At 45.9% G+C, this 22,960-nt stretch overlaps 1 protein-coding gene across 3 annotated transcripts in view; it reads right to left on the bottom strand.

Moving 5' to 3' along the window:
• Positions 1-21,975, bottom strand: part of BAZ2A (bromodomain adjacent to zinc finger domain 2A) — a 47,035-nt gene extending 25,060 nt beyond the window's left edge. Inside the window, exon 1 of one of the 3 annotated variants that reach the window (XM_072135004.1) lies at positions 21,869-21,975. Coding sequence is in view for 1 of the 3 variants with exons in the window: in XM_072135002.1 (XP_071991103.1) it covers positions 4,510-4,534 (25 nt within the window). In the remaining 2 variants the exon portion in view is untranslated. Of the gene's footprint in view, positions 1-2,868; positions 3,021-4,509; positions 4,603-21,868 lie in introns of those variants that run through there. The other 2 variants (XM_072135002.1, XM_072135001.1) reach the window with 2 other exon arrangements.
• Positions 21,976-22,960: the final 985 nt, after the last annotated feature.

Genomic DNA, 22,960 nt, shown 5'->3' with positions numbered 1-22,960 from the left:
ACAAATTTGAGACTTTAGAACAACTAAAAAGCTGTATAAGCCAACATGATAATAAATCTAACATTCAAAAGGCTATGTGCCAGCTAATACAATACCCCATTACTTCCTAAGGGCTTGTGCACACAGCCGCTGCATGCCTGCACTGTGAATGATGGAGCAGCTGCTATTCCTGAAAGTCTTTGTGGCATCAGCTCACCTGCCGATGTCAGGCAGGACGCAAACAAGGGATCACACTTGCGGCCCAGAAAGTACAGAAGGTCCCCTACTTAAGGACATCCAACTTACAGATGGGACGTCTCTGCCCATTGTGACCTTCCGGTGAAGCTCCCTGAATACTCTTACTTTAGACCCAGGCTGTAATCATCATCTGTAAGGTGCCATAATTTTCAACCCCTGGACAAACCCCTTAAGGGTCTAGTCACAGTTTTTAAACACAATTATGCACATATATCAAGCTCACTGTGTCACAGATATGTGTGAGACATGTCTTTTATTGCGCCGTGCTACAGCGCCGACCACTCGCTTCTCTATGGGAGGGGAGAGCAGCGCTCCCTCCTGGGCTACGTTCATGTGCAAGGAGCCTCTTACTAATACTATGACTCGGGTTTTTGTTACACACGCATTGTTCCCCTTCATTTTGTAACATAAATCTGACATGTTGCACTCTATAGATTTCAATGCTAAAAATGTGTATATAATAATGGGATCTCACAGGGAAAACATCCCACTGAACACCCATATAGTGAGAACGTGTCCTGGCCTTCTTCTGTGTGAGGTATATCCTCCAAAAGTGCAGCCCAAGCATAAGCACAAGATGTGAACAGAGCCCAATTCACTCTATAAGAACTCTATAATACTAAACATATGCAGCACAGAGGAACAGATACTTATAAAGGATATATACATTTTCCCTGCTACCTATAGACAATAGGAGTTTCTTGTTTGTAACCATAGAGACACATAGCTCTGCAGAGGAGCTACAGCACAACTGAACAGACGGGTTATTACCCATTTATAAAGTTATTTATTTGGATTAGGACTATTTGTAAATAGATGTGTGTGATATAAACACCCTGACCACAGAAGTGATATAGGTGTATATGACACCCCGGCCACAGAAGTGATTTAGGTGTATATGTCACCCTGGCCACAGAAGTGATTTAGGTGTATATGTCACCCCGGCCACAGAAGTGATTTAGGTGTATATGTCACCCCGGCCACAGAAGTGATTTAGGTGTATATGTCACCCCGGCCACAGAAGTGATTTAGGTGTATATGTCACCCCGGCCACAGAAGTGATTTAGGTGTATATGTCACCCCGGCCACAGAAGTGATTTAGGTGTATATGTCACCCCGGCCACAGAAGTGATTTAGGTGTATATGTCACCCCGGCCACAGAAGTGATTTAGGTGTATATGTCACCCCGGCCACAGAAGTGATTTAGGTGTATATGACACCCCGGCCACAGAAGTGATTTAGGTGTATATGACACCCTGGCCACAGAAGTGATTTAGGTGTATATGACACCCTGGCCACAGAAGTGATTTAGGTGTATATGTCACCCTGGCCACAGAAGTGATTTAGGTGTATATGTCACCCCAGCCACAGAAGTGTACAGAACCCTTGATTTTTATGATTGTACACCGTCAGTACCAGCATCACTACAACCTGCGACAGGAGACGTCTATGTGGCCTTTCAAAAAGAATACTGTAAAAGTCTATGAGGAGGGAGAATTATTCTGGAATAGGAGCTGTTAGGTAAAGTGTGCATTATGAGACGCACGCCATGGACCCTTAGGTGGCCTGTGTGGTCCATTCACACTCTGACGATAGTAGAAAGACCGCCTCAGCCGCAATCAGGTAGGAATAGGAGCTGCTCTATGTTTGCTGCTTATAAACAAGGCCGTGTGTATGAGCCCATAGATATCCATAGGGATGATAGGGTACATACGGATGAAAACCATTGAAACAAGGACTAGCAAAGGTCCCTTTGATGCCGTAGCAAATGATGCCGTAGAATATCCCCAATGTTGCCCCCCATTTACCAAAAAAAAAAAAGAACCTATACTGTACCTTATAACACTTTGGGCCCCTCTGGGGATAGATATCACTCTATGGCATCAACTGATCACAAACGCTTTTTGAAAGACAAGACTGTAATGTGAATTGAGCCTTAATATACAGATAACACCCCCATTTGTACAATGTATTTAGAAGATGTTATAAATGTAGGACGAGGGGAGTCTTTAAAGTCTGATCACAATAAGTCTGTGGCTGTATATCCAGCGGACCCCATAAGCAGGCAAAGCCCCCGCTAGCGAATACTCCGAAGTAAGAGGTAGGAAAGATTCACAAGCAGCAAACTCCTGGGAAAGTGCAGGCAGACTCCAGCGAGGAGCAGCGGGTAACAATAGACCTCGCTGGGGATTTAAATGCTCCGCATTCAGCTCCATTTGCTTGTTGTAACAATCAGAGGGATCTCAGGGAGGAGGAAAGTATCAGAAAATGGAGAGATCCCAGGAGCTGCAGCCATACACACTGCACGGCCCTGATGCCAGCCATATTAATAGTGTCATAGTGATTATTACACGGAGGCCATTACATTACACTGCGGGCCTGGAGATAAGCTGATGATACCGTCATGTATCACTGGACACGGTACCGCAGCGGTACCGCACACACAGTCCAACTCCACTCACAGTCCCAAACTCCCCTGAGGGCCACTCCATCCCAGCATAAAGAAGTTGATGAAGTGGCCACTAACATGAGACATGTCCCTGACTCAGCCGCAGTGGAAGTCACCGGGGCCTATACTCCCTTATGAATCCCCGGCGTCTCCCGCCTCACTCCCCGGCTACTTGTACTCACCTGAAGCCGCCAGAGAGGAGTGGAAGTGGCGCTGGTCGCGGCCTGTTCTCACATGGTGTCCCCGGCCTGGCCTGGGGGAGGTAGCAGGACGAAGCCGCCACTCCGGGGGTTGGAGGCTGAGAGTGTGAGAGCGAGGCAGGAAGTTCAGGAGGAGGCCGCGCGGTCCTAGAGCCGCCCGCCGCATCCACACTCAGCACTACTGTCCCATACACACAGCGTGTACCCGGTCACCTCCGTGAGGGAGCCCTGCACCTGGCTCATACAATCCTAGTCCAGCAAACATTAACCAAATAATAACATCATCAAAATCAATGTTAGACAAACATTATTGATATGGAAGCTTTACATCAATGGATCCTTTAATATTTATAATCTCTTGCTGAAATGTTTCTTTATTTATCAAACTATGCCCCTTTTTTTTTGTTGTAGCGTCATGGGGATCATGCATGAGGGCGCATTCACACGTTGCGTTTTTGTCGCGTTTTCATTGCGTTTGAAACGCATATACAACAGCTGATGAGAGGTGATTTGCCTAATTACATTACCGTTTACGTTTGTAAACGCAATGTTAACGCACGCGTTAACAAAACGCATGCGTTAACATCGCGTTTACGATGCATTTTGTAAACTGAAATGTTAACAGTGATGTAATTAGGCAAATCGCCCCTCCTCAGCTGTTGCATATGCGTTTCAAACGCAATGAAAACGCAGGTCAAAACGCAACATGTGAGCGCGCCCTTAAAGTTGCCACTGAGTATAACAAAATGGTAAAAATAATTTTAAAGGATTGACCTATAGTTAGACTAGAATTAGAAAACTGAGATGAGAAGGTTCAGAAGAGGATGAGAGCAGGGCCATTACTTGAGGGGGCGCAGAGGTTGCGATCGCACCCGGGCCCAAGAGGTTTAGGGGGCCCATATGGTGTCACTTTGCCATATGAGAAGACTATTACTATAAACCATACATTATAGTCGGGGGCCTGGCACAGACTTTGCACTGGGGCCCATCAGCTTCTAGTTACACCACTGGATGAGAGGAAGATTTAATAAACATATAAGCATCAAAAGTTACATGAGATAATCATGAGACACAAGAACACGTTTGGCAACAGATATACACAATTAAACAGATAGACTCATATACTAAATTTTAGTAGATAAATATTTTAGTAATTTTACGTGATATATACATGATGTCTTGTTTGTAAATGTTCTTATTAATTTATTGTTGTATTAATCTGGAGTTGTATGTGCAATATACATTTTTTCATCTGGGATGAATAAAGTCTTATTATTATTGAATTATATATGAAGATAATGAAATATGAATTATATCAAGCTACATTACACATGGGATATCAAGTTCTAGCAAGTCTAGGCCACATGCCCACAACAATGTGCATTCACAAGCTGCGAACAATGGACCCGTGGTTCACTCCTGAGCCATTATCAGAAGAAAAGACTTTCCAAATCACAAACACTGAGTTATGCGGACAGTCAACCCAAAAACGGGGATATGGGAACAATGGCCGTGTTCATAGAAACAACAGCTAGCACAGATCCCGAAAAAAATCATTTGTGTGCATAAGCCTCATCATAAAGACATTGGGGGAGATTTATTATAACGCCATTCTTAAAACACCTTTTGCCGGTGGTCCAGTGCCCATTTGCACTAAGAGGCTCAGTCCACTTAGTAAATATGGGCGCAAACTCCGACAGTTCCGATCTTTAGACCAGAGTTTGTTGCTATAGTCTCCGTCGGTTTTCCGGTGGAGACTATAGTAAAGGTGAAGGGCTGGGCGTTCTCGCCCTGGGCCGCCCCCTCCACCTACCATCCGCCCATCCGGTCTCTGCCTGACACACCCATAGTGGGGGGGGGGGTCAGAGAAACTCCGAAACCGGCGGGGATATGGAGATTCATGTGCACATCTTACAGGTTGAAGATAACAACCATTTGTACATGTAATTTTTATGGGCTTTTTTTCCAGTTTTGCCACATATTGACAACTTTGTTTTGCCTTTGTGCTCCTGGCTTTTTTTGCTGGTCAGAAGTGTCTAAGGAGTTTTGCCTTTTTAATACATCTGAGTTAAAGTCTTTAGTGATTTTGGTACTTTTCTACAAGGTTTGTACAAAAAAAACCTGCTTTAATACTCCTAACAACAGCAGGTATAGATTTGTGCCTTTTTTGCAACTTTTTGTTAACAAATGGAATCCGGTGATAACTGTAGTAGACACTGTAGGGGACACTGTAGTATTATTACGGGGTCCCTAGTAACATTATTGTCTGCTCCGTGGTCTCAGGTATTATTACTGTCTACTCTGGGGTCTCAGGTATTATTATTGTCTTCTTTGGGGTCTCCAGTATTATTGCCTACTCTCGGTCCCAGGTATTCTTATTGTCTGTACTACAGTGGTGTAACAAGACATCAATGAGCCCCGATGTAAACTTTTGATAGGGGCCCCCATATACCTAAATTTGCTATATGCTACACCGACATACACTCACCGGCCACTTTATTAGGTACACCTGTCCAACTGCTCGTTAACACTTAATTTCTAATCAGCCAATCACATGGCGGCAACTCAGTGCATTTAGGCATGTAGACATGGTCAAGACAATCTCCTGCAGTTCAAACCGAGCATCAGTATGGGGAAGAAAGGTGATTTGAGTGCCTTTGAACGTGGCATGGTTGTTGGTGCCAGAAGGGCTGGTCTGAGTATTTCAGAAACTGCTGATCTACTGGGATTTTCACGCACAGCCATCTCTAGGGTTTACAGAGAATGGTCCGAAAAAGAAAAAACATCCAGTGAGCGGCAGTTCTGTGGGCACAAATGCCTTGTTGATGCCAGAGGTCAGAGGAGAATGGGCAGACTGGTTCGAGCTGATAGAAAGGCAACAGTGACTCAAATCGCCAACCGTTACAACCAAGGTAGGCAGAAGAGCATCAAACTTTGAGGCAGATGGGCTACAGCAGCAGAAGACCACACCGGGTGCCACTCCTTTCAGCTAAGAACAGGAAACTGAGGCTACAATTTGCACAAGCTCATCGAAATTGGACAGTAGAAGATTGGAAAAACGTTGCCTCGTCTGATGAGTCTCGATTTCTGCTGCAACATTCGGATGGTAGGGTTAGAATTTGGCGTCAACAACATGAAAGCATGGATCCATCCTGTCATGGTGTGGGGAATATTTTCTTGGCACACTTTGGGCCCCTTGGTACCAATTGACCAATGCCACAGCCTACCTGAGTATTGTTGCTGACCATGTCCATCCCTTTATGACCACAATGTACCCAACATCTGATGGCTACTTCAGCAGGATAATGCGCCATGTCATAAAGCTGGAATCATCTCAGACTGGTTTCTTGAACATGACAATGAGTTCACTGTACTCAAATGGCCTCCATAGTCACCTGATCTCAATCCAAAAGAGCATCTTTGGGATGTGGTGGAACGGGAGATTCGCATCATGGATGTGCAGACGACAAATCTGCGGCAACTGTGTGATGCCATCATGTCAATATGGACCAAAATCTCTGAGGAATGCTTCCAGCACCTTGTTGAATCTATGCCACGAAGAATTGAGGCAGTTCTGAAGGCAAAAGGGGGTCCAACCCGTTACTTACATGGTGTACCTAATAAAGTGGCCGGTGAGTGTATATTCAATGCACTATGCTCATACACCTTATACGTAATCACAGCAGCAAGCTTCACTCAATGAAATGACTGGCAGCAGCCTCCAATAGTGGGGTATCTCCCTCCAATATAGACCACGTTTGCCAGTGGCACATAAGAACCCACCAAGGCAGCCTCAAGAATGACCATAGAATTATTAGCACAATCTTTTCATTCCACCATGCCACATATGCCAGCTGTATGGCTCTATAATATATTAAGAAGTATTTTGGGAATATGAACATCTGATACAAAAACCCATAATGCTATAAATAAATGAATACAACAAAACTCAATGTCATTTATCAGAAATCGGAAATTAAAAAACTTAATTTTTTGAATCACAAAATTTTAGTGTCAGGTTCGCTAGGGAGAATGCTGGGACTTCTGGTTCTTCTGGTGGTGCCAGCAGCGTTCTCCGACCCCCGGCACGTATCCGTGCAAACTCCACCTCTCGTCCCGGGCAGCGGCTGCTAAGATCTCGCGCTGTCTAGGAGTTGTGTTCGGAACTGCTGGGACTTGTGGTACCTCTGCATGGTGCCTGGTTGTTATGCACCTGTGCCAGTGTTTGAAATCCCTTCATCACTCGCTCGCTGCATTAGGTTGATTTACTCTGTATTTGTATCTATATTGTTGTGACCTCGGCTAGTTTTTGACATTGACTCTTTGCCTACTGACTTTGTTCTTAACGTACCCTCTTGTTGTGACTCCGGCTAGTTTACCATTCTTTTGTGTTTTATGTTTGTCAGTCTGTTTGTGTTTCCCTTCCCACACTTATCCAGTGTATTTCGAGTCTTCAAGTAGTCGCCCCACGGTTTAGCGTGGGGGGGCTATAGGAAGGGACAGAGGTTGGGGCAAGCTTAGGGCACACTATCCCCTGTTTTCTGTGTTACCCAACCTTAACATTTAGTCTTTCTAAAGACGGTGAAGTAATCTTCAAAATGGTCTCCATTGATCCCTTAGTTCTCAGTAACTCCTCCTCCCTCTTATGCTCTGCTTCCAGTGATGATGTAACAGACTGTCTTGCTCTGTTACCATAGTAATGATGTGTAACTGCCATCACTGCACATTACATCACTGAGATGACATCTCACCACAACAATGGTCATACTAGATGCACTGCAACCACTGGACTACTATAGCAATGATTACATGACCTGCCCAGGTGACCAGTGGCATCTTCTGTCCTGTGTCTCCTCCACAGGGACAAAGTCATAGGACCGATTAAAGGGCCAGTAGCTTTTTAATTCGCCATTATAGTGTATGTTCAAAACATTTTTCTGCTAAGGGGAGCAAAATTTTAAGTAACAATTAATTATGTATTGACTTATATTTTAATGACCCATTTGAATATGAATTATGCTTATTTCTAGAATACCCCTTTAAATAGTTCAAGTAGAGCAAGACTCCAGCAGAACTGGTGTTTTCAATGTCTCTGTGGCAAGTCTATGAGGGAAATCCTACAAAAATGCAAAAGCTTAAAGGGCATCTACCACCAGGATGAATGACTATATGCCCTAAGGGGCTCCAGGCTCCATAGGTGTTAATGGAGCCTCGAGGCCATCAGCCTCATTTGCATAGAGTCTTTCATCCTGGTGGTAGATGCCCTTTAAGAAGCAGGACCAGTTTGAATTACCATTATTCTTCCTATCAATGACAACAGTAGGGTTTCCCAAATTTTGAGCTTATATTGGACATCCCCTTCATTGCACCCACTGGCAGGGAACTGCGATTGGAGCACCACAAATCAAAGACCTGACAAATAAAACCTATTCAATAATATAGCACTGCCTCCTAGATCTCCAGCCGAATAAATGGATTGGGCAAAGCAGACTGACTGCATGGGGCGGAGTTACCTGGCTGCAGGAGGCAGAGTTAACTGACTTCCTCGTACAATAGAATAAAGTATAATTTTTCATTTATGCTACAACCTAGAAATCGATCCTTGATAAAGACACTGCTGTGTTGAAACGCGTCGGTCTGTGACGCCAGCTGTGATGTTCCGTATGTTGGTTTTAACCTTTGGAAAAAAAAAGAAGTGATTTTACCTCCAACCGCACCGTGCTGGACTCCTGGCTATATGCTCTTCTATGCTATTTGTGTTTGGTCGTGCTCCGGACCAGTCCGTGCACTGCAGGAGGGGAGGTGTCGTCCAGAATTTGTGGTGAGAGCCGGGACCAGAGGTACCTGTTACCTGCTGAATTTTCTTGGGTTTATATAAACAAAGCACCGTTACACTATTTTTATCCTGTATATATGGACACAGCACAATACTACATCTCTTATCCTGTATATATGGGCACTGCACAGTAGTACTACTCCTATCCTGTATATATGGACACAACGCAATACTACATCTCTTATCCTGCATATATGGACACTGTACAGTAGTACTATTCCTATCCTGTATATATGGGCACTGCACAGTACCACTACTCTTATCCTGTATATATAGACACAACACAATCTTACATCTCTTATCCTGTATATATATAGACACTACAAAGTTGTACTACTCCTATCCTGTATATATGGACACAGGACAATACTACATCTCTTATCATGTATATATAGGCACTGCACAGTACCACTACTCTTCTGCTGTATATATAGACACAGCACATTACATCTATTATACTATATTTAGGGACACTGCACAGTAGTACCATTCCTATTCTGTATATATGGGCGCTGCGCAATGCCACTACTTTTGTCTTGTATATATGGACACAGCACAATACTACATCTCTTATCCTGTACATATGGACATCGCACAATACTACACCTCTTATCCTGTTGTGAGACACTGAAGGGGTTAACTGTGGATGGGCGGTATGTTTCCCCTAGGTTTTGCTATTATGCAAGGCCTTAGTGCTGAGGTTGGGTGTCCAGCACCTTGGACACAGGTGATGGGAGCAGCCCAATCAGTCTTTTTTTTAAACCGCTCAGCAGAGCTGAGAGTGTTGTCTCTCTCTGGAAGGAGGCTGGAGAGCACACAGCCCTGACCTCTGTGCCTGGAGCAGCCAAGTGATTTTGTATAGTGGTGAGTTAGTGAACACCTGTATAGTTAGCACCCTGACGGGTAGGATTTTGTTTGTTTAATGCCTGAATGTAAAGGCTGTTTTATTTTGCTGCTACAATAAACGCAGGCGAGACCTGTTTTGGACTAAACCTTGGTGTCACTGTCTTGAACTGCATCACAGCACCCCGCTACCACGGTCTCTACTGGGCCAAATCTCCCACATATGGTGGAGGATGCGGGCAGTTCAAAAGACACACACCTGAAAGGCTCGCTACATCCTGCAACATTGCATGGCCTGGGTGAAAGCAGCAGGCAAATTGCAGGATAAAGCCAAGATGGAGGACTTTATTAAAGCCATGCTCCAGCAGCAGGAGGAGAGGTCCCGCCAGCAGCAGGAGGAGTCCCAGGCTAATCGACAGCTGCAGCAAGCCATGCTCCAGCAGCAAGAGGAGAGGTCCCGCCAGCAGCAAGCCATGCTCCAGCAGCAGGAGGAGAGGTCCCGACAGCAGCAAGCCATGCTCCAGCAACAGCAGGAAGAGTCCCGAGCCATGTTCCAGCTGCAGGAGGAGAGGTCCCGCCAGCAGCAGGAAGAGTCCCGAGCCATGTTCCAGCTGATGATGGAAAAGTTTTCTGGCGTTATGGCAGCACCGCAAGCGACGACTACTGAGGGGTCCCATACTGGTTTGCAAGGGTACCCGGTTGTCCAGCATTCCGCACGGGCTGCAGTGCAGAAGGCTTTACAAAAGATGACGGCGACCGACGATGTGGAGGCTTATCTCACTGTGTTCGAGCGAGTAGCTGAGCGAGAGGAGTTACCAGCTGAGCAGTGGGCAGATGTCCTGGCGCCGTTCCTGACAGGCGAATCGCAGAAGGCCTACTACGACCTGAGTGAAACTGAGGCCCGTGAGTACCCCCAGCTAAAGGCGGAGATTCTGGCTCGTCTTGGGGTCACCATTCAAGTTCGTTCCAGCCGGGTCCACCAGTGGGCATACTCTGAAAAACTACCCCCGCGCTCCCAAATGCATGACCTGATCCATCTTGTCCGGAAGTGGCTACAACCCGAGGACTGCACCCCAGCACAGATGGTCGAGAGAGTGGTTCTTGACAAGTTCACCCGTTCTCTGCCCTCTCGGCTCCAGCGGTGGGTTGGACAGGCCGGTCCCACAAATGCTGAGGAACTTGTGTCCCTAGTAGAGAGGTATCGGGCTACAGAGGATCTTCTACTTATCCCTCCCACACGAAGCAGTGCCAGTGACAAGGCCACTAAACCATCTGGTAAGACTGCTACTGCAGAAAAAGGGAAACAGGTCAGGTTGGGAGGGGGTCCACTGGGGGGCTTGGATACACAGAAACCCAGTGAGGCTCGTGACAGAGGTCATAGCCGTATCCAGTGCTGGCGATGCCATGAAATGGGCCATATTGCTGCCAACTGTCCCCTGTCAGTGGAGCCAATGGACTGCAACCAGACCCGGCGAATGTCCCTGTTTGCCCAGCCGGTTCTGGCTGCCGAGTCCGTCACGGATGCAGAACCCCAAGTGTGTATGGTAACAATCGGTGGTCACACGGTGGAAGCCTTGCTAGACTCAGGGAGTCTGGTTACCCTGGTGCGGGGAACTTTGGTTGATCCTGGACTGTACAGTGGGCGTAAAGTGGGAGTGTTATGTATACATGGGGACACTCGCGAATATCCCACTGCTGTCATCAACCTACATACCCCTTGTGGTACTATTACCCATGAAGTGGGGGTGGTGGGGACCCTGTTTCATGAGGCTATTATCGGCAGAGACTTACCGGTGTTTTGGGACCTCTGGAGACGAAGACCAACCTCAGGTGCTGTTGCAGATAATAAACGACAGGTATGTCCGGCCTTGGCCCCTGAACCCTTTGAGGCCGATGTACCCACACCAGCAGTAGGGGTTACCCCATGTGATGAATTCTCTCCCCTAGAGGTCCTAGCTGGTGAGGTCGAGGGCCACGAGGAGGTGGCCGACATGCCGGACCTTGAGTTTTCCCGTGAGAATTTTGGGGATGCACAGCTACAGGACCCTACCTTGTTTAAAGCACGGGAGAATGTTAAGGTGATAAATGGGGTACTCCAAATACCAGGGGCTGACAAAATATACCCCCGAATGGTGATTGTTGGGGAGCTGTTGTACAGGGTCGACCAGATACGGGGTGAGGAGGTTGAGCAACTTGTAGTACCCCAATCTCACCGTAGGCTGGTGCTAGAGTTGGCACACAAACATGTGCTGGGAGGGCACTTAGGTGCTGAGAAGACCCGGGAGAGGATCCTGCAGAGATTTTTCTGGCCCGGGGTGTGGGAGGAGGTAAACCGGTATTGTAGCTCCTGTCCTGAGTGTCAACTTACTGCCCCGGTGTCCCACTTCAGGAGTCCTTTGGTCCCGCTACCAATCATAGAGGTGCCATTTGAACGGATTGCAATGGATCTGGTTGGCCCCATAGTCAAATCCTCAAGGGGGCACCAATACATCCTGGTTATCCTGGACTACGCTACGCGGTATCCCGAGGCGATTCCATTAAGGAACACCTCCTCCAAAAATATTGCTAGGGAGCTGTTCCAGGTATTCTCACGCACAGGCCTCCCCAAGGAAATCTTGACTGACCAGGGTACCCCATTCATGTCTAGGGTAATGAAGGAGATGTGCAAGTTACTGCAGGTTAAACAGCTCCGCACCTCTGTGTATCATCCTCAGACAGATGGCCTAGTCGAGAGGTTTAACAAGACCTTGAAGGGGATGCTAAAGAGGGTGGTCAGCAAGGATGGGAAGGACTGGGATTGTTTGTTGCCCTATTTGATGTTTGCCATACGTGAAGTTCCCCAGTCCTCCACGGGTTTCTCACCCTTTGAGCTGTTATATGGCCGTTCCCCACGTGGGCTTTTGGATATAGCCAAGGAGACCTGGGAACAGGAGAGGACCCCCCACCGTAGTGTGATAGAACACGTCTCCCTTATGCAGGACCGCATAGCGGCGGTAATGCCCCTTGTAAAGGAGCACATGACAAGGGCACAAGAGGCCCAGTCTAGGGTCTACAATAGGTCAGCCAGACTCAGGACCTTTAACCCAGGCGACAGAGTGCTAGTTCTGGTGCCCACCGTTGAGAGCAAGTTCTTGGCAAAATGGCAAGGACCATATGAGGTCATGGAGAAAGTAGGGGAGGTAACCTACAAGGTATCTCAGCCGGGGAGGAGGAAACCCGAACAGATATACCAGGTGAACCTCCTAAAGCCATGGAGGGAAAGAGAGTCCCTGATGGCCGTGGGAGTAGAAAAAGCGTCTGTCCCCAAGAAGGGGACACCGGAGGTAGGTGTACCCGATGCCAAGGTGCCTGAAGTACGGATCTCGGAGTCCCTCTCCAGGGCCCAGATTCAGGAAGCGAAGGAGTTTGTGCTCCGAAATGTGGATGTGTTCTCTAAGTTACCGGGACGTACTTCAGTCATCAAGCATGATATCATAACCGAACCCCACATCCGGGTACACCAAAAACCCTACCGGGTCCCTGAAGCGCGCCGGCTTGCCATATCCGAAGAAGTCAGGCAGATGTTAGACCTGGGGGTTATCGAGGAGTCTAAAAGTGACTGGTCGAGTCCTATTGTGTTGATTCCCAAACCTGATGGTTCCCTACGGTTCTGCAATGACTTTAGGAAGTTGAACGAGGTGTCCAAATTTGATTCTTATCCCATGCCCAGGGTTGACGAGTTGATAGAACGACTTGGACAGGCTAGATTCTTCTCCACCCTTGACCTGACGAAAGGGTATTGGCAGGTACCCCTTACTGACAGGGCCAAAGAGAAGACCGCTTTTGTTACTCCTGATGGGCTTTTTCAGTACGTGGTACTCCCCTTTGGGCTACATGGGGCTCCCGCCACATTCCAGAGGTTAATGGATCTCGTCCTAAAACCTCACCGGAGATATGCCTCGGCCTACCTGGATGACATCATAGTCTATAGTAACGATTGGGAGAGTCACCTGGCCAAGGTACAAGCAGTGGTAGACTCCCTGAGGGCAGCAGGGCTGACAGCGAACCCCCAAAAATGTGCACTGGGTCTGGAAGAGGCCCGTTACCTGGGGTACCGTATTGGGCGAGGTGTCATCAAACCCCAAGTAAATAAAGTGGAGGCGATCCAGCAGTGGCCACGACCTATGAGCAAGAAGCAAGTGAGGGCTTTCCTAGGCATAGTGGGCTATTATCGCCGATTTATCCCCGATTTTGCTACCATAGCGGCACCCCTGACTGACCTGACCAAGGGTAGCAGGGCGGTGATGTTAAAGTGGAGTGAAGAGGCTGAGGGGGCGTTTCAGCGACTTAAGACGGTTTTGTGCGAGGGACCGGTACTGATCACCCCTGACTTCACCAAGACCTTTATTGTGCAGACTGACGCTTCTGACGTGGGCTTAGGGGCTGTCCTGTCCCAAGTAGTGGAGGGTGAGGAACATCCCGTGACCTTCCTGAGCCGCAAGCTCACACCTCCTGAGAAGAACTATAGCATAGTTGAGAGGGAGTGCTTGGCGATAAAATGGGCTCTGGAATCCCTGAGGTATTACTTGATAGGGCGACAGTTTACACTAGTGACCAATCACTCTCCCCTCACCTGGATGAGTCAGGCCAAAGAGAGGAACGCCAGGGTCACAAGGTGGTTCCTAATGTTGCAGAATTTCAAATTCACGGTAGAACATCGAGCAGGAAAGCTGCATGGGAATGCCGATGCCCTGTCTCGTACCCACTGTCTGATGGCCAAAAGTGTTCGCCCCCACAGGGCCAAACAGAGGGGGAGGGTATGTGAGACACTGAAGGGGTTAACTGTGGATGGGCGGTATGTTTCCCCTAGGTTTTGCTATTATGCAAGGCCTTAGTGCTGAGGTTGGGTGTCCAGCACCTTGGACACAGGTGATGGGAGCAGCCCAATCAGTCTTTTTTTTAAACCGCTCAGCAGAGCTGAGAGTGTTGTCTCTCTCTGGAAGGAGGCTGGAGAGCACACAGCCCTGACCTCTGTGCCTGGAGCAGCCAAGTGATTTTGTATAGTGGTGGGTTAGTGAACACCTGTATAGTTAGCACCCTGACGGGTAGGATTTTGTTTGTTTAATGCCTGAATGTAAAGGCTGTTTTATTTTGCTGCTACAATAAACGCAGGCGAGACCTGTTTTGGACTAAACCTTGGTGTCACTGTCTTGAACTGCATCACAGCACCCCGCTACCACGGTCTCTACTGGGCCAAATCTCCCACACTGTATATATGGACATTGCACAATACTACATCTCTTATCCTGTATATATGGACACCACACAATACCACTAATATTATCCTGTATATATGGACACTGCACAGTACTACTACTCTTATCCTATATATATGGACACTGTACAGTACTGCTACTACTGTAAACCTTCATATGTAACACAGTACAGCAAGGCTCATTTCTGGCACTATAGCTAGAGAATACTCTTTTTCTTTTTAAATTACTTTGGGGTGGGAGGGGTATGGCACAATTGCCCTTTTTTATGCACAAACTTATGCTATAAAACATTACTATGTTTAATTCAGTAATACTGAATATTTTAGACAGCGGTTACGGGGTAAATACGATTTTGATCTTTTTCTGTGATATGAAGCTAAAGGTACAATATCAACTACACATACAACAATAAAGATTTTGTATTGATTAATCCAATCCTTCCCACTAAATATTCCAACTGTCCTAAAATCTATATCTTATGTTAAATTATGAAATATATGAGCAGGAATATGGATTAAGCTAATTATTGCCATAACATACACACTATACATTGATCAAATCTGATCAAAAAATTTCGACCATATATTGTTTGCTATACAAGTATCCAACCTGTATGGTCAAGCTATATTCTGGCTATAGTAGTCTTCTCTATAACAGGAAATACATCCATATCTTACATTCATGTGCCAAACGCCTTAAAACCTCATCAGCAGCCAGGAATTATTTTCCTACAATTACACCAAGGAAATGAAGCCAACAATTTTAACATTCTGACATTTTCAAAGCAAAACAGTCCATTTGTAAAGTGAAACACATTGGGAAAATAGTAATATGCTAAGTTTTCATTTAGATAAATACATTTAATAAATAGATAATTAAGGATCTATTAGCATTTTATATTGAATTCTTTAAATAATATGTGATCTACCACATTGCCCCCCCCCAGTATAAAGGTAGCCAGCACAGTGCCCTTAGTATATAGGTATCCAACATACTGCCCCCCTCAGTATGTTGGTAGCCAGCACAGTGCCCCCCAATATATAGGTATCTAGCACACTGTCCCCAGTACATAGGTATCTAACACACTGTCCCCCAGTATATAGGTATCTAACACACTGCCCCCCAGTATATAGGTATCTAACACACTGCCCCCCAATATATAGGTATCCCGCACACTGTAGTCCAACTCCCCCAGTATATAGGTAGCCGGCACACTGCAGCTCCCACAGTATATAGGTAGCCAGCATACTGCAGACCCCCTCACAGTATATAGGTAGCAGTCCCCAACAGTATATAGGCAGCCAACATACTGCAGTCCCCCCTCCCAAAGTATATAGGTAGCCAGCACCCTGCAGTCAACCCCCCATAGTATATACTTAGCTAGCACACTACAGCCCCCCTCCCCCTCCCCACGGTATATAGATAAGCCAGCCCACTGCAGCGCCCCTCCCACACAGTACATAGATACACTACCTCAGCTTCTTCCAATGGGTTGTGCCTGTAGCGGTCGCCCGGCCGGCGGAAGTAACAGGCCAGACCTCTATTCATTCTCCCCTCCTCCTTGCACACTTTCCTCCCTCAGCTTCTCCCCTGCTCACTCCCCCCTGCCTTCATCATTTGGAAAAATCAGCTTAATCAAGGAATTGAGGACTTGAAATGAATTTGGACTCTTCATACCACTATTTGGTAACCCCATGTTATGTACAAGTACTAGGTTTGCATGCTTAAATCATAACTAAACTTTCCACAAAAGTGCATACACAAATTGTACAGATGACACTAGTAAACTTTGTAATATACTTTATTAAAGAAATATATTCCTGTCTCCTTCTTTTTCCCCTGCCTTTCTTCGTCATTCAAGAAGTTTGTGTAAAGCAGTGTTCTGTCCTCTATGCAATGACAGCTGCTTTCACACGTTCATAGTGCATTTACATTGCGCTAATAATAATTCTTTATTTATAATAAGAGTGTGTTTACATTGCTGTGTAACCATATTAGCCCACATTTATCAGTGTGCGCCAGATTCATGCAATGTGACATCTGTTATTCATGAATCCGGAGCTCCTTGCACTGCTTCAGGAGTGCAACAACTTTTTTTTATGCACCTTTAACATAAAGTGTGCACCACAATTCTATAGAGTTACGGTGATAAATATTGTTCCTGGTCCGACTCATCACCGGAACACCCCTTTTTGTGCAGAAATTTGTGTCACGTCGGGCATAGTGCAGCCACTACTTAAATACATATACAAGCAGTGTGCTCATTCTTTCTACTGCAAAGTCAAAGAGAAAACTGGCGCAAACAAATGTGGGCCAATGTGTGAACGCAGCCTAAAGTAACTTGATAAAGTGTCTAATGACAACTTTTTACAGCTACAGGATATCATAATCTCCCCAGAGAGCTGAGTCATCAAGGGAAATATTCTGTAGGTGTGTAAATAGTTAAAGATTCTAAGGTGGATAGACCTCCACTGGATCCTTTCTGATGTGGATGGACCTCAGAAGGCTTTCAGATAGACTTTTCACTACTGGAGAAAGAAGCAAATAAAAGGCACAAAGAAAAAGGTTTGTTTTCTTAATGAAGAACCTATATTACAAACTTTACTATTATCACCTACACTGTTTAGCTTCAGGGGTTTATTTATACTTTAAAAGAAGTGCAACATCCCTGCCAATGCAAGGCAGAGTAGTTGTTGCGGATAAGCCCCTTATATGTGTGTGTCCCTGGTAGTGAGTCTGATCAGCTCCCCTGCACGACACTACACATATATTCAGGTAATTGTGCAGCGGTAGATTCTGCCTGGATAGGCAAGGGTTAAAGCAAAGTTATTTTATCATCCAATGATGTTCCACTATTGTAACTGGAGTGTGATTGGAGAAGGAGACCACCTGACTAGGGAGGAGCTAAACCTTTAGTCAGGGGAGGAGTTAAGTCAGTTAGAGCTCAGAGAGAGTTCCTGAAACTTCGGAGAGAGCAGATCTCTCAGGCCCAGCTCTCACCACAGGAGAAGCTACTAGGCCTCAGCTCATCAACCTGACCCAGCGTGATACTGAACCACAAACAGGACAAAGCTGCAGCTTCCAGGATTGGACACAGCTACATCCCAGCCTGCCCCTGCATCCAGGCTGGTGAGACAACTCCTGAGGTTCCTCTCCAAAATCACTCCAGTACTGCACTTGTACAGAATCGTTTAGCGTGTTGTTACCGTTGGTTCGAATAAAGAACTGTAAGTTACTTTTATGCACAACATTGCCTATGTCTGGTCCCTGATAAGACTGTATCACCATCATCACCATCACACTACTGACTCCAAGGGCTGCCCCAGGGAGAACCAGCACCACAGCCTCTCCCTCTACATCATTTCTTGCCAACACCACCTGCTGGAGACCTGCCAGGCTGTAGGACAGCCCTCCGGTCCCTATACCAAGCACCGTGACACTCCGGTATTCTGGGCCCCGGCTGTCTCCAGGCTCCAAGAAAAGGCTAGGCCCCGGTGGGGGGATGTTGCAGAAGTTTCTCAGATCAGGATCTTGATCAGCCAATCTTGGGATAAGCCATCAGTACTGTGCATCTCTAATTAGTAGGCAGTACAGGCAGTCCCTGGGTTACGTACAAGATAGGTTCTGTAGGTTTGTTCTTAAGTTGAATTTGTATGTAAGTTGGAACTGTATATTTTATCATTGTAAACCCAGACAAATTTTTTTTGGTCTCTGTGACAATTGGATTTTAAAAATGTCAGGTTGTCATACGAACTAGGATTAACAATAAATCTTAAATGCAGACAATTGGCCGATCATTGTAGCCTGAGAACAATATCGTGAGGTCCGTTTGTAACTAGGGGTTGTCTGTATGTCGGGTGTTCTTAATTAGGGGAGTGCCTGTACATCTAAATGTATCCAGGTGACTACTGAGCAACTTCTGGTCTGATATTGATGGCCTTTTCTAAAAATGGTAAGGAGGAATCTTGGGAAAGACTGTTAGCATATCATAGGTACAATATAACATTTCATATACCTTAATAGTGATTCCTGAAAGATTGCACTGCACTGGGCTATCCAATATCTTTCTCTCATTTTGCCTCATTACAAGCTTGTGGTTTATTATTTATTTAGATGTGGTTCACAAAATCATATTGATTTATCTTTTAGTGGTAGACGACTTTTTGCTGAACTACATTCCTACTTAAATGTTCATAATACGGGAAAATCTGGACAATAAGATATTTATTGGAAACAATTTATTTTTATTATGCTTAAGTATGTGAATGATAATTAACTGCTATTTATACAGCCTCTGGTGTAACCACAAAACAAATTTAAAGGGGTTTTGCAACTTTAAGATATCGATGACCTACCCATGGCAAAGGCCATCAATATCAGTGGAAACACAATGTTACTTCAACATGTGATCAAGGTTGAAGCCTTTGGAATGCGCCCAGCAGACTCCCTTTAATAATACTGCAATATTGTTTTACTGTATTTCATTTCAAGTGTAGAATATATTTACATGTGGCAGAATTCTCGCTGAAATTCTCAGACATGGGCAGTTGACTTGCTCACATTGCAGAGCATGCATAGGCCAAGGACCAACAGAAGGGGATGGGGACATGTGTTATCCATTGAAACAGCGGGTAGTGCAACATCTGTATGCATGATGCCTTACAAGTTCTGACTACTTTATTCCCTGTGAGTTAAAGGACATCTACCTGGCCCTCAGGCTCATTTGCATACAGTCCTTCGTCCTGTTGGTAGATGCCCTTTAAACATTTTGGGGGTAATTCATCACTGCTTTTACGCTTGTTTTCTGGTATAGAAGCAGCAAGAATTAGCAGTTATTATGTGACTATGCCATCTACACGCCATAAGAGGAAGCTGGTACCAGCAGAGTGAGCGGGTATGAGACGTTCTTGCCCGGTGCTTGCACACTTTTTAAAAACCTGAGGATGTTAATTCGCAGGTTTTTGCACAAAACTATGCCAGGTCAGACTTTGTGTAGTTTTGACTAAGGGCACAGCCGCCGGACTGATACATCAGTCTAAACACTTTAGATTATTTCAGAGGGACCAGATGATCATCTAATATGGTTGTTGATATTGATAGACTCCACCCCAAATAACACATTGGGGCACATTTACTTAACCATTCATTGGAGTTCACAGAAAAAGCATTGTGCGTCTATAATGTCCTGTGATGCAATTCACTTAGATCATGCATGTGTCGCTTCCCCGCTCAGATGCGACAGAGTTCACCTTCTTCTTCCTGCTGCATGTAAGTGCATTGTCTTGCGACACAATTTGAAAGTTAAGTCCGGATCAGTCGGATAGTCCGACGGCACGCCCCCCCAATTTGTGTCACACAGAGGCCAGCGCAGCTACGGCAAAAACCGAACGCGTGCGACACAAGTGCGACACAACCCCAGCGCAGACACCTGTTAAATATCTGTTCAAGCCGTGCCGAAAAAGGTGAACAGCCTAACTAAAGAGCGATCCGCAACCCTTAGTAAATTAGCCCCATTGAGTTAACATTGCATTTCTTGCATGTTTATTAAACGCTCTGGAAAAGCAATGTTGACTCAATTTGTGACCAGGAAACGCAATGTTAACTTAATTTGTGATCTGGTATGGAGTGTTTGTTAGCGGGCTGTTAACGCATGTGGTAACATTGCATTAACACATGCGTTTTGTAAATGCAATGTTAACAGCTATGTAATCAGGCAAATCATGATCTTCTGCAATTGTGTATTTTCGGAGAAACGCTTGATGACATGAACTTTACCGCTGTCTATGACCTGTTTCCACATGACCATCATCTCTATATGCACACCTTCTTAGCAAGGATTACCAGTCATCCCATGTGATGAGAATTGCAGAGCCTCTGTGGAGTAGAGTCACCTACACCTGTAGATATATATATTTACTGTCATAACCCTAAATAGCACAGACACAGAGCCCTCCCATCCATCGCTTATCTTCGGTCACGAATCAGTCTGTGCTCCTTCCCCCCAGTCCCCTCACTCCCCCCTTACCAAGCTCACAAGCTCAGGCAAAAACTAGAATTGGCTAAACCTGTTTTCATTCACAAGCTGCCAGTGTTTTGTTATTTTATTTTTAACCCGACATCATAAGCTCCACACAGACAGCTCTCTGGATAGTGGGCTTGGCCCATCCTACACCCTGGGGCTCCTGCACCCTTTACAATCCCTGATTAATGCAGGAAGCTGAAGATCTGACATCTTTATTCCACAGCACAATGATACAGATTCTTACACTGAGCTTTTCTTTTGGGAAAATGAGAGAATAAAACTGTACATTAGAAGCAGATTTGTTCAGGATGTGATCATGTTCACATTATCCTGTCCGGTGGCCCATCTATGTATTTTTTTAAGTACCTGATTTCCACTTTTTTAGGAACCTGGCAGTGGGACATTCAGAACGTTGTACCACAAAACTAATCCTTATATAGTCGGCTGCCATTGCCAATGCCCTAATAACTAAAGTATGTACAGCGAACCGTGTTTTGATGGAGAAGAGGTTATATAGTAAATACTATATTCTGTAAAAACACAACAAGAAAATAATAAAATCATCAATATTGAGGAGTGTCTCTGTCTCTCGTGGCATGTCAGCAAACTGCATCCTAATCTATATGAGCCTCTGACCCCCCCCCCCCCCCCATCACTATTAACCAGCACCTTAAAGGTTAACTGGATGCGAGAAGTGACAATGATGTTCCTCAAACGGTAACCAAAGTTCTATAGTGTCGGAGACCAGATGGTTCTCCTGTAAGGTAACTCTGCTGTGCTTGACCCGTCCTGGCCACCCCGCACTGGTACAGTGATACTCTCCTGTGCCGGATAAGCCATGAGGAGTGCTGCATCACATAGGTAGATGGAAGATCTGGCTCTAGGCTGTAAGCTGAGGCCTCTGAGACCCAGCACTCACCAGCTGCTTCGGCAGCTGCAGGAAATGAAGCAGGAGCCCACTGCAAAGTGTATAAGGACCACAAGCGAGAGGAGATGAGTGAGGTGTCTGGAGGGCAGGTCACTCACCTGGATGTCCTGCTTTGGCGCTCAGGAGTAATGAGGAGTTAAAGAGGGGGTGTATCTTGGGCTCTCCCTCCACCCTCTCTGTGTATGAGTCTCTCGCTGGAAGCAGGTGGCTGATATTGCTTTGCTGCTGATGTCACTGTATTCACTGCCCATCATTTCCATCCAGCAGCTAGATTAACATGAATTATTTAAAGAAGCAGGATCCGTTTTCATCATTTAGGAGCTGGAAGATGCAACGTTATATATAAAATAATAGCAATAGCAATTAATCACACAACTTAAGATCTGTAAGGTCAAGTATGAAGACGTGCAAGGAGAAAGCTCATTCACACACACCATGAAAAATAAGCCTTGAATTGCAAATGTTTCTTTCATGGTGATATGCAGATGCATTGGTTCTACAGTTTAAAAATAAATCTTATAGCCATTGCGGAAAACAGCAGAATTAAAAATGCCAGTCCTACTGCTTGCTGCATTTGGAAATTGTAAAAAAAAAACAAAAAAAAACCGCTGATGTTTATTTATCAACTCATTAAGGGCGACGCTAGTGCACAGGGGGCTGGGCTCGGGCCAATCGCATATGCGTTTCCAGAAAACCGCATGCGATCGGGTTATCAATCGCATGCATTTCCCGGAAAATGCATATGCGAACGGCCCGTCCACTGTGCGCTAGGGTTGCGTTATGAACACGACGCTAGCAGAACGTGTGAACGCGACCTAAGAATGTGGTCACATGTACGGCTCGCACTTTATTTAGAAGCGCATAGCTAGTATACAGGGGCGGGCCTAGGCCGAACGCATATGTGTCTCTATTGCAACTTCCCCCACGGGGCCTAGACATTTTGTTGGAGCCTGGAGGCAGCCAGGGCTCAGAATACCGGAGTGGCACGCTAGTGTCACGGTGCTTGGTATGGGGACCGGAGGACTGTCCCACAGCCTGACAGGTCTCCAGCGGATGGTGTGTGCAAGAAATTAGATGAGGGAGAGGCTGTGGTACTGGTTCTCCCTGGGGCAACCCTTAGAGTCTGTAGTATGTGTCCCTGGTAGATAGATGGGGCGCCCTTGATGGTGATACAGCCGTAGCAGGGACCA

The sequence above is a fragment of the Engystomops pustulosus genome, chromosome 2, assembly GCF_040894005.1.
Source record: "Engystomops pustulosus chromosome 2, aEngPut4.maternal, whole genome shotgun sequence".
Lineage (NCBI taxonomy): Eukaryota > Metazoa > Chordata > Amphibia > Anura > Leptodactylidae > Engystomops > Engystomops pustulosus.
The sequence above is the reverse complement of the archived record's forward strand: the minus strand, read 5'-3'. Positions and strand labels throughout refer to the sequence as shown.